Below are 12,401 nucleotides of genomic sequence, written 5' to 3' on the forward strand. Positions count from 1 at the left end.
AACAGCTCCCTGCTCCTGGAGGCTTCAGAACTAGAGCGCAGTGTTAATACTTTTCATAATCAGATTTGTTTAAAACTGAATCGCGGCTGGGACTTGCAGGAGCCAAATGCTGCTCTTACAGCACTGAAGCCTCTTGAAGAGCAGGGGTGAATTTGCAGCTGAGTCTGGAGGCAGAGCAGAAAAAATAAAAAATCAGGTTCAAGACCCAAACTTGCATTGAATGCTATTGAGCACTTAAATTTGCGGCAATTTGCTCCTCCAGCCAGGACTAATGCAGACACTAAAATTTCCCAAATGGCCCAAAGGAGGAATTTCCAGGCAGAATGGCTGAGACTGGATAAGTTCCACAAGGGCTTCTCTCCAGAGGGGGTTCTGTCCAGTTTTGAATTGCCTGGCAATCAGGCAGCATCAAAATCTGTGGATTTGCTCACCCACCACAAATCTGCTCTTGAAGCCGCCTGAAGTTTTCTCCTAACAAGCTTAAGGGGAAGGTTCACCTGTAGGAGGCTGGACCTTGCTCACCAGGGCTTCAAAGTCATCTGTTAAAAAAAAATGAATCCTTCCAGCCCAGTTTCCCAGGTATTTCTCTGTTGTGCTCCAAGGGGGCTGCACCCTGCCCTGGCTGCGGGAGGAACAAGACGCAGAACTTCGGCTGGTGATGCTGGAAGCTCCGGAGACACGCAGAGCACCAGGTGCCTGATTCCCAGGGCCTGGTGGCTTTTTTTGGACCCCTCTGAAAACCGAAAGTTTTGGTTTGCAGGGTTACTCTTCCCTAAATTCTGTACTAAAACCTCCTAGTGTGACTATAAGGCAAGGCTTATAATGCCAATCAGTAGCTCAGAAAGCAGTTGCTAACTCCTTTAACATGCAAGATGACATTTTTCATGTTCTAACAGAGGATGTCTTTTCCTCTAATGGTACAATATTTGTTACTCCTACTTGCTGTTTCAATTTTCTTTCTGCAATTACTCCCTATTTATAATTACAAAAACAATAGAGTGATACACATGAGAGATTTGGGAGGCTTATTCAGAAAATATAAGCACTAATAAGAATCTTTTTTCTTAATCATTCTTAACCAGAGTGATTTAGGGAAGAATCAGCATTTCTAACTAGAAAAATCAATTTTATTTTCAATTAAAAATTATATTTCATTCACCTCAAAAGTGTTTTTTTAAACCTTATGGAAAGGTTACTAGATTTTTACAGTTTTTTTTTCTTTGCTTTGTCCCTGTGGAACTTGAATACCAGTACTGCCTTTCTTATTCTAAGTTTCCTCTGCAGGCATTTTGCTAAATATATATATTGTGTGTGTATATATTATAAATATATACTGTATCTATCCACTGATAGATGTATACACTATTACAAAAGAAAAGAGTAAGTTGTTGCACAAAATTTACATTTACATTTTTTATATATATATATATAACTCTCCCCCCACTACATTTGGTACAAAGAATAAATCAATCTCACTGGACAGCAATTTCCTCTCCAGGTGAGCTTAACATCAGATTAACACTGGAGGCGTCAAATTGTCTGCATCAGACGTGCACTCCATTCCTCCTCTGATTTCAAACCAACCTTCTCATATTCTGAACGTAAGGCATTAAAAACAGTGGTGGCAAGACAATATATATTCTTCTCCTACAGTATCTGTACAGTTCACACATTTAAGAGCAGCCCTGGCTCATCTGCTGAACATTCAAGTGCACCTTTAGAGCAACAGCACCTCTAACGCTGGGGCTTGATCATTATGTGGTTTGTCCGTCAGGGAGCAGCACAACTGGTTTTTGGGCGGCAGCTGATCAAGTAAAGCCCGACGGTGAGGGCACAACACAGCCTGGATAACGCTGTAATGAGCACCCCTTCTGGAGGGAGAACGGCAGCCTCTCCCATGGAAAATGAAAGAATGGCCTAATTAAAGATGATTCCACTACATACTTGGCTGTACGAGTTCCATCATATTTGACATGCTGTATACTTGAATTCAAGCCAAAGGGCTTGTAGGGAACCAGTGTCTCTAGACCACCACAGGAACTGCCCAGGGTTCCCCTTCTCTGTCTTAGAAGTGAAAGAAAAGAAATATATATATATATATATATATATATATATATGTGTACAACAAGATGAGTCTTTTGGAAAGTTGCTCCCAACCTAAATGCATTTCCAGTGCACTTTAAGATGGCCTTAGGAATAGGAAACTTTAGCAAGTTTAATGTCCAGCTGCAGGAGCAATTCAAGCTGCAACAGATATTACAGACCTGGTGACCACGCTGCTGAGTTACCTGGATTGCAAGAATATCACTGTACATGATGTCATTAACCTGCCATGCATTAGAGAGTTCATTAAAAAAAAATGCAACCCTCATACCACATTAACATCGTCCTTAAAGAACTGGACTCTCCTGCAAACATTAATTGAGTAATAAGCATCCCAATTTCTTTCTTTCACTCTCTCCTGTTCTCTCCTGGATTCTACTTTCTGCTTGAATGGAGTCTACAGACCCTTGCTGTGATTGCCAATTATATGAAAAAGGGCTGAATCCATTTGGATGACTGGTAAGAAGGAATGTCTTGATGAAACTATAACTACATGCATCACACTCGAAACATCTGCCCTCCAACAGCCTTCAAAATATCCACCGCCTGAGTGCAATGGCAGCAATGACCTATCTTGATGAGCTGAGCATTTAAATAATTTCAGCTGCCATGTGGCACTTCGGGGAAAAAAAAAAAAAAATACCAGTTTACATCATGTCATTCTGCAAAGCTGAAAATGGAAAAAAATGCTTAATGGGGGGAAAGAAAAAAGAAAAATAGGAAATTAAAATAATTGCAAGATTTGACTCACTCGCATCCCCTCAAGCTCCAGCTGCAATCCTGCCACATGCATGGTAAATGCAGGGAATGCTCTGAAGGGGAAGCTCGGAAATGGCTTTAATTTTCACGATGGCTAGATTGATCTTGGGAGCCAATGTTTTCTTCTGACTCACATAAATTAAAGCTGGGAAACCCCATCCTGATAGTCTAATGTAATAATTTCCAACCCTTGGGCTACATACTTGTTAGAACTACTTTAAGTGAGGATTTTCAGTGTTGCTGAGGGGGACGTGGAAATTCAGTGAGACGGGGTGAAGTTGTTACGGCATGAGGCACAAAGTCATCGCTCCTCAAATGGGGTTTGGGGGCCAGGCAGGAGCCCCCGCAGGTGCTGGTACCTGCTACCAGTGTTTCCTGTTTCGCCTGGCCCTTTCCTCCCCTGCAACACCTGTGAGAACATCTATTTAAGGACACCCTGGCTCTCTCTCTCTTTTTCTCTGTTGCCTCTGTTTCACCCGGTGAGACCAGAGCAGAAGCAGGACAAGCTGCTAAATTAGACGAGCAGCAGCTGGAAATGATGGGCACCACTGAGCCTAAGGCATCCTCATGGCAATTCTAATGCCCCCACTTTATTACAAATATCCCTACAGCCTTCAATCACTGCAAACTGAAGTTGAACAAAGTAATTTCAAAATGGGAGGCTGCTTTATTCTGGCCTTCTAGTCAAGCCATTATAACACAGGCTTACAGAGCCATGTTGGCTTTTCCTCGCAGGAAAAGCAATATACTTGTCAAGAGCAACACGGTCTTTCTTCATTTCCTACCAGCTGCCTACGTGAAAGAGCTGAGCACACAGCCCAAGCTGGGCTTTCAAACAAGCAACTACAAAGGAACAGCACTGAGAAACGATCAGTGTCAGCTTACAGCAAAATCTGAAATAAAGCACAGACAAACGGGACCGCTGGGAACACGGCCAAGGCAATGGCCAAGCATGGGCATGGACATTGCTCGAGCGAGATGCAGACGACAAAGCCACGCTGGGACCACGTGGAGCTCATGCGCATTTCGGGGTGTACTTTTATCTCATGCTCAGTATTGCGACATTCTAAAATCCTTAGCATCAGGAGTTCATTATAAATATTTAGAAACACTGAATGATAACAGCAGTGAACTTGTTCACGTTGCTAACACATTGGATGTAATTGTACATTAAGCACCAGCAATAAGTTTCCTTTTTGCCAAACAGTTATGTCAGACAAACATCTGGTTGTAGACAACATGGCTTCTGCATCAAACTAATACAGTTCTTATAGACACAGTCACACACATACACAAAATTACATTTCAAGGCTGGAGATATTGTTTAATAATGCTACCGCCCCAATTTATTTTAATAGCTGCAGCAGCCTTTGTTTGGTGGTTGGTTTTTTTTCAGAAAAATTTAAAAAATATTGGCAAACAACGCACATTACTTAGCTGTGTTACTATTTCATAGAATACTGACTGGAAGACACTATAAGAATGTGCAGCAGACTTTCTGGGTCATGTCAGACTATGCAAACATTCCTTACAAAAATACCCTCCCCCTGCAAAGTCAGAATTGTTCATTCTTTGAAAGTAAATGAACTAAAAACCAACAATAAAACAAGAAGGAAACTTAGCCCAAAGCATGGTGATTTCCCACAAGAAGAGCATGGCCTCTAAAGTTGCCTTTCCTGGCAGACACAATCAGGATCAAAGATAGAACAAAAAGAGTTAACACTCTCTCAGGAAAAAAAAGAACAAGAAAGTAAGAAAAAAAAGCCCATGGCTCTTGTGCGGCAATCATCACATCTCTTTTCCAGTGATATAAACATCTTTGTTTGTTAGGCACTCCAAGTTATGTCTCCGATGTTATTCCAACATTTACTTTTCTCAGTGTCTCACTGCCTGTATAATTTTATTTTAATTAAGACTGGAAACATTCTGGAAAGCTTCTTTGGGTAATGCATTTTGTTTGTGTGTTGTTTCTCATCAGCTGAACTGCATATTACCAAAGAAGGCTGTGGAGAGTATTTCCTGCAATACAAAAAAGATTCTGTTGATGATACAGGGAACACTGCCCTAGAAAGTTTTTTTTTTCTTCTTTATAAGAGACATTAAAAAAAAATAAAAAAATTAAAAAAGGAAAAGAAAAATAAAAGGAAAACATTATTCAAGTTGTTGGCACGATGGAGTCCCGCTTGGCCTGTCCCATGAGCTGCGTGTCATCCAGTGCACCATTGTTACCCTGTCTCAGGAAGGATGCTCCTCACCAGCCAGCCAGCCCTGTCCCAGGAGGCCACCTCTTGTCTTGCTCAGAGTGCACCTGTGTGTCACGTGCTGCTGCATGGTGGCCACTGATCCCAGCACAAAGCCACCTCCTTGACAACGTCGGCCTTGGACAGCAATGCTGATCATCCAGCTGTAAACAGTTGCAGTAGTAAGAGCCATCTCCAGCCAAATATCCACAAAAGCTCTGCAGAATGGTCCATATGCATTTTTGTCCTTGTAAGGAGATGTGCTGTTTACAAGAAATACAATTAACCAAAGGAAAAAAGAAAAGAAAAAAAAAAAAGACCCTATTGTACAATATTTACATCTAGAAGCTGGGCCAGTATTTGGTCCATAAAATCAATTAAAAAAAATCATATAGGAAGTGATCCAGTCCTTAGGAGCTGTCCATCATCAGCTGTTGGTAAAGGTCCTTCCAGGGGAGGCCTCGGGCCTGTAGTCGTATTTATTCAGTGTACTTGGATAATAGGTTGTCGTGTACACATTGGTTTGCTGCAACGGGTAGAAGTTGGTCCTGTCATCTGGTATCAAATTGTTCTTGTTAAGTGTCTGTAAGAGAGAAGAGGAAGATGACAGGCATGGCAATGGTGTCACACGATTTCTCCTTTCTACCTGCAGACACCTCCCTCTCACCTGCCTTCTCCATCATGGTCTCTGTTGCAGCCACCACCACCTTCCCTCCGGCTGGGAGAGGAAGACGGTCCATCGGACACACTACGGGCTGGTCTGCAGGGGACCACAGCTCCTGACAGGTCTCCTTCGGTGGACCTGTACTCAGCTACTGCTAGGGCCAGAACCCAGAGCCTTCTCCAGAGACACAGAGTCTCCTGGTACATGGCATGTTGTCTGAATGTCATTGTCACATGAAACCATGCTGGGCCTACACGAAAACTGGTGATTAATGGCAGCGCTTAATCTAATCTGGTCCAAAATGCTCATGTTATGGCCTGCAGCTCCCTCTCAAACCAGATGCCAAAGGGCAGCTTTTTCTCTTTGGAAGAGCAGGTGTGCATTTACCTGATCTCCATCTCCATTGGTAGATATCCAGGTTTGGACCCCCCGATATTAAGTGTGTCACTTCTGTAAGCTACAGTGTAAGTAACAAATCATGGTCACTTTTGGAAAAACTAAAATGACTTAAAAAAATATTTAACAACCACGTAACAATTGCTGGCAACAACAACATAAAAAATGAGAACAACAAACACCCCCTTTACCATAAAAATTTAGAGATGAGGCTTTTCTCCCTCCCCTCTTCCCCCCATTCTTTGCTTTTTGCAAGAATTACTGTTATTCTTCCCACCAGCAAATAGATGTCCCCCTCCCCCCTGATTAAAGCCCATTGCTATGCCAGCCATCTCCTATGCATAAGTATGAAATTCCATTTCAGGGGTGGGGATGATGCAATAATGTTATAGAACTTTCTCCTTCATCTTTATAGTCATCTGATTTCTATGAATTTGGCTGAGGAACATTTATTATAGTTTTTTCAGTTAACCCCTGGCTTAAATTTCTTACACATATTCCTGGCCTATGTTGCTCCTAGGTGCACCTTTAATGGTTGTCATGCTCACTCCTTTGATTTGGGAGTCAACACTAGGTGTGTTTGCTACAGTACCGTCATGATCAGGGCACAGCACATTTAGTGACAGCATGAGCATCTCTCCTGTCTGGAGCAGAGAGATGGAGAGGTCTAGTGAGGCAACTAGTCCTGGGACCTAACAATTGTTCTGCCACAACCCGATACTCCTGGGGGAACCACTTTACCTCAGTTCCCCTTTGAGACAAACAGCTCATACCCGACCCACTCAGGGCAAGAAGAAAATTAATTAACTAATGCTCAAGCCCATTAAATGCCCAGCTCCATTAGCCTTACTCGACCCATCTAACTTCAGCCACCTAAACTTCAGGTACTGGGGCTCCATTGGCAAGCCAGGGAGAAGCCCCCTTCCTGCAAGAAGGCACGTGTAGATGAAAATTGCCTCCTGGGGGATCCCCTCTCCCCCCCAGCCTTGGCAGTGGCAGGATGGCCCGCCGACAGTGGGTGCCCGACTTTTAGGAGGCTACAGTTGGGTGAGCAGGGTCTCACCCTGTACACCTGCCCACGGGACAGCCAGGGCTCAGCCACATCCCAGCTGTGACCACTGAAAGGGTCAGAGCTACAACTTCTTTGTAATTGAGTAATTTGACTGCATGGGGAAGGGGAGAGGAGGAGGAAGAAAAGAAAGTGCTTTCTTCTAATCTGATAGCAGGCTCACAGCTAGAGCTACCCTGGGAGCTGCAACTCCCAGTTTCATACAGGACATCAGGAGGAAAGGCTTTCCTATGGCAAAAGTATCCTGGCAAAGAAATTTCCCATTTGCCAAACTACCAAACAACCTTTCTGGAAATGAGCACTACCTGAAACATCCCATACATGAAAACAAGAGGAGGCTCAGTGTCCTCTTGGTCTGACTGTGATCTTTCCCTGCCTCAACCCTCTAAAACGAGCTCACAGCACGCCACTTGTAGGAACCAAGGAGACAATTTGTATAGGCACCCTCAAAGGGACAAACATTTCCAAGGAATGAGGCTTTGTGCCCTTCACTATGGAAGGAAGAAAAGCAATGGCATGCTTTGCTGCCAGTCACCCAAAGAAATATTAAAATAGTGCGGGCAGCAGACTGCTGCTTTGTGCTGGAGCTGAGACACAAGGAAGCCAGGCTCAGTCCTCTGCTGCTTGCTCTGCTTCCTCGGGAAATCCAATTAACTGCTCTCTGCTTCAGTGTCTTCTGACCCAACTTGATAAAAACGATTGAGATTCCCTGTAAAAATGCACTTCACTAAGTACTACTGCTGAGTGTTTGGGGGAACTGCTGTCTGGCAAACACCACAGGTGTTCACACCGGCTGCGCATGATGACTGCAGTTTCCCATCGGTGTCTCCAGCCGAGAACACCCACTGTCAGCAGTGTTACCCCTTACCCCACGGTCACGCTCCACCACAGCAGGAAGATGAGGCTGATCCCCACTGCTGCGCTCCCTGGGCTTTCTTGAAAGTGGTCCACCATCCAGGCTCTGGGGCACTTTTTAGGACAGTTAAGATTCATGACGTGCCAGGATTAGCACCTCTGCAATTTGTGACATCAAAATCCTGGCCTGCGATGGCTCGGGACCATCTTGATCTGAGGACAAAGACCTCAGAACTCTACTTTTTTGGATTTCAGTTGGAAAATCTCTGTGAGTTTCAACATGTCCCACACTGTTTAAAACTAGTCTCTTACAGCAGGCTTAGCATTTAATTTACGTTTTGCATTTTTTTTCTCTTTCATATAACATTTAATTAGGAAAAAACACCCTCGCAACTGCTCCTTTGCTCTTTTTGGTTTTATTTTCAATGAAGGGCTTATATCTTAGGGAAATACCTTAGGAAAATGGTTTAGTGGAATTTATAATGCAATTAGCTGCAAAGAATTTGTCTCCAGAAACGCTGCAATGGCAGTACAGTCCTAAATCAGTGTGATCAATGTGCACTGCCTTAACATTTCCCCACACAAACTTATTGGCTGTCTTGTTTTAATAAATAGGTTATTAGGTGCCTTGGCACTAGAAATTCGTTGCTATTTCGACAAAGGGAAATCAGTCAGCAGTGAATTTTAGAGATGTACACATACATACCCATGCATGCACTGCACGAGAGGTATGCAGGTGTGTCTCTCTGGGTGGGCTCCTGTGCTGTTTTACACAGCGCTTTAAAACTTGCCTTTGTCCTGCAGTTCTTCCCTGTGACAGTACAGACATGGCCAATGACCTTCCCTTTGGAAGATATTCCCCCAACGCTATATGGGTTGTGCCATCAAGGTCAGAGCCTCCCAATGACTTGAACTCACTGGAGTTACTGTGGGGATAAAAAAAGCCTGCTGTGCCCATAGCCACTCCCACCAATATTTACCAGTCCCAACAGGAAAGACCAAGAGTCATCACCACCACACAACTACAGCCAATCACAAAAACTAACATGGACCAGATCGTTGCTCACAGCCCAACTCCCACAAGTGCCTCTTCACCTCAGCCACCTCTGAGCCAAGTCCCCACTACTACAGGGGCCAAGAAGTGGTTACTGAAGACAATGCTCAATAAGTCCTCTTAGAAGGGACAATCCTTTGGTGCTTTTGCAGGGACTTATCTGTGTCTGCGGGAACTAAGCTGACTAAAGCAGCACAGTGAGCACTGGAGACCAGGCTGTCCTCACCACTGGTTTCAGAGAAGGAAGACAGACTTGCCTTTGTTGCCTGAGCCCTTCTGCACTACCATCCTTCACCCTTCAGGGAGACACATCAGTCATCAGAGCTCTCACAAGACCTTATTGAAGACGATTTTCCTGATACTCAGCCTGTATTTTCCCCTTCTTCTTGTCTGCTTCCTCCCATATCAAACACTAATGCTTCCTCCTGCCTGCAGCTACAGCCTCTTAGGACTGGTTGCTCAGTAAGCTGGATCAGAAAAGACCAAAAGCCCAATCAACTTCCACGCCTGAAACACTACTTGGTGCAAAATCTCTGTGCCACACACACGATGTATTACAAACACTGAGGGAAATGTATGTCAGGCCCTCAGTTTGGTCCTTGAGAAGACAGAAACTTCCAGTACTTGTACAAGGATAATATTCCCCATAAAAAGTGACCCTTTATTATGTTGTGTTGGCATATGACTAATATATTTTAAAACATTTCCTGAGAACTCTGCTTTGTCAAGCAGGGATGTTTTCAGATGGACTAAGGTTTTAAGAGAATGTAAAACACCAGCAGCTTTCTCCATTACGTGTGATCTGTCAGCTAATCAAAAGGTCCGATCTTATTGCCAGTGAATTGCATGTCTATGCCAAGCACAACAGAATCCTTAGTATTTCATTATTTACAGACATGTATAAACAAATTGTTATCACTCTTGCTATTGTATTAGCAATTAGTCAGAACTGGAGTCCAAGGGGAAAGTTTACAGATATCCTCCCTTGTACGCTGCTTTGCCTTTGTACCAGAGGCAGAATACTGGCATTCACTCTCAGGCTGCTTCTCCCAAGGTAGAGCCAAGTGTCGGATGTGTTAAACATGACTGCATTGTGCCGTATGCATACATTTAATCTTGTTTGGCTTTCTCCATTGATATTTTTAGCCTAAGTCATCATTCAGATTTTCCATTTGTTACTTTTTCTCCAGCAATGCCTTGCCACTACTCCCCCAAATTCTGCCTGTGCTCCAAATCATTAAGTCATAATCCACTGACCTACTTGCTTACATTCTCCCAGATGTATCAAAACATTTTCATGCATAACAGTACGGGACTTTCAGTACTACTCCCATCCTATAGCTGCATGCACAAGCTGTATAAAGATTTCTTACACACACAAACAGATTAAATGTTTCAATTTTCACTAAACAATCATGAAAATGTCAAAACTTGATCTTAAAAGGGGATGAATTCCCCCATCCCCAATTAAAAGGAATTCCATGTAGTGTTTGAGAAGATAAAGTGAAAAGGATGCTTCTAAACCATCTGATACATGTATAACTAATACCAAACTAAGGGCTATAAATTAATTCCCACAGAGTGACTTGCAACGACAAGATTTCCTGAATCTTCTCATGCAGGAAACACTGAGCTTTCTGGAGCTCAGCATTCTCTTTGAGCTTCAGATTTTCTTTTCTATTTTGGGGGTGGTGTGGGGGAACAGTCAGCAAGTTTCCCAAGAGTTTTGTAGGTTAAACTTTACCAGCTAAGCAACACCACAGTCCCTGTGAACCCAGCAAGGACAATTTCTCCCAGTCTCACAGTTTATTATTTCCCCATCAGCAGGGGTTATTTCAGTTCTTCCACCTCTCACTCATGACACTTTCCTCTTTAAAAAGGTAAAAAGAAGAAAGAAAAGGTTGGGTGACCTTCCTGGGCAGCTTCAAATCACTCTGTCTAGCATTTATGGATAAGTTATCTAACCTCTGAGAAGGCTGAGTAATGCAGCGCGCACCTCTCCAAGGGGCATGACTCATCAGAGACGTGTCACCTGTGCCAGCACTGACTGCATGGTTGGAAGTTTCCATCCTGCAAGTTCGTTTGTAATGTTGAACGTCTCAGCGTACTACAAAGAAAACTTTTCCCTTTGTCACAAAGTGAGCGCAGGCACTAAGCCATCAAGGGTAACAACTCCAGTCACTGCTAACCTTGGTCACCCACTACAGACACAGGTGACGGTCTAAAATCAGGGTCCAGGTAGCAGACAGCAACTTTGTAGTCAACCCATTCCTCTTAGAAAGATGCAAACGAAGCCCATGTGCATCCTGCCTCTGCAGAAATCAGGACAACATTCTCACTGAACTCAGTCACACAACGAGCCCAAAAGAACTGAGGGAGCCTTCCCAGTTTTCCTTGGAAAAGCATCCAACAGATTTCCTGCAGAAACAGAGGGATGGCCACTACACCCTGCATCCCCCAGGAAAAGAGAAGGATAAGGGAGTTGTGCAACGATGTAATGAAGCCAAGAGCCAACATTTAGGTTCTTTTGTGCTCCTTTTAAGTTGTTTGCTTCTTGCAGTGAAATCAAATTGAGCAAAATGCCTTTTCTATGCAGATCAGCTGTTTCATGGAGCTAGCCATGCCTTCTTGTTAAAGGATGCTACTTTTTGTGTTCTAGGAACATTAGCCAAATGACTTAGAGTTGTGGAAATATATTAATATTATGAAACATTTCCCACAGCTTGTACATCTCTGGAATTACCAAGGCAGAGACCTCAGAATTATAGTTAACCAGTATATTTGAAAATAATTAGCATAATAATTACATCTCAACAAAATAAACCATACAACTAAAATAACCTCTTTTGGCAAAAACTGACACTGAGAAAATAGATGACGTCTGGCCCACCCACATGCTCCCTTTCTTCCCATCAACTGGATGCCACGACACCGCTGTGCCTCTTGAGCTGTGCATTACAAATGACCCTGGAAAGAAGGAAAGTTGCCAGAAAGACCTTATGAGACCCACGTATTTACTGCAAGCTAAGAGTGATTTTTAAGACTTTAATGATTCTTCTTTCTGACCTCTCTTAAAAATTTGCGTAGTGTCTTACACGAAACCAACTATCTCACCTGATGTTTTTATTAAATCTCTTGAGCTCTGCCTAAGCTGAAGTCAAAGGTAGCAGCAGCCTGGGTTTATGTATCAAGTTTTTTCTGATGAATTCAATAAGGCTGTTTGCAGGATTTACAGTGAAGTGCAGCTGTACAGATGAGGAA

The 12,401-nt window shown here is 43.3% G+C and overlaps 1 protein-coding gene across 1 annotated transcript in view; it reads right to left on the bottom strand.

Annotated features, from left to right (window-relative positions):
• Positions 1 to 5,066: 5,066 nt before the first annotated feature.
• Positions 5,067 to 12,401, bottom strand: part of SEMA5B (semaphorin 5B) — a 134,206-nt gene continuing 126,871 nt past the window's right edge. Inside the window, exon 21 of the mRNA XM_065637691.1 lies at positions 5,067 to 5,685. Within this exon, the coding sequence (XP_065493763.1) occupies positions 5,530 to 5,685 (156 nt within the window). The 3' untranslated portion in view covers positions 5,067 to 5,529. The remainder of the gene's footprint in view (positions 5,686 to 12,401) is intronic.

This window comes from Caloenas nicobarica, chromosome 6, assembly GCF_036013445.1.
Source record: "Caloenas nicobarica isolate bCalNic1 chromosome 6, bCalNic1.hap1, whole genome shotgun sequence".
Classification (NCBI taxonomy): domain Eukaryota; kingdom Metazoa; phylum Chordata; class Aves; order Columbiformes; family Columbidae; genus Caloenas; species Caloenas nicobarica.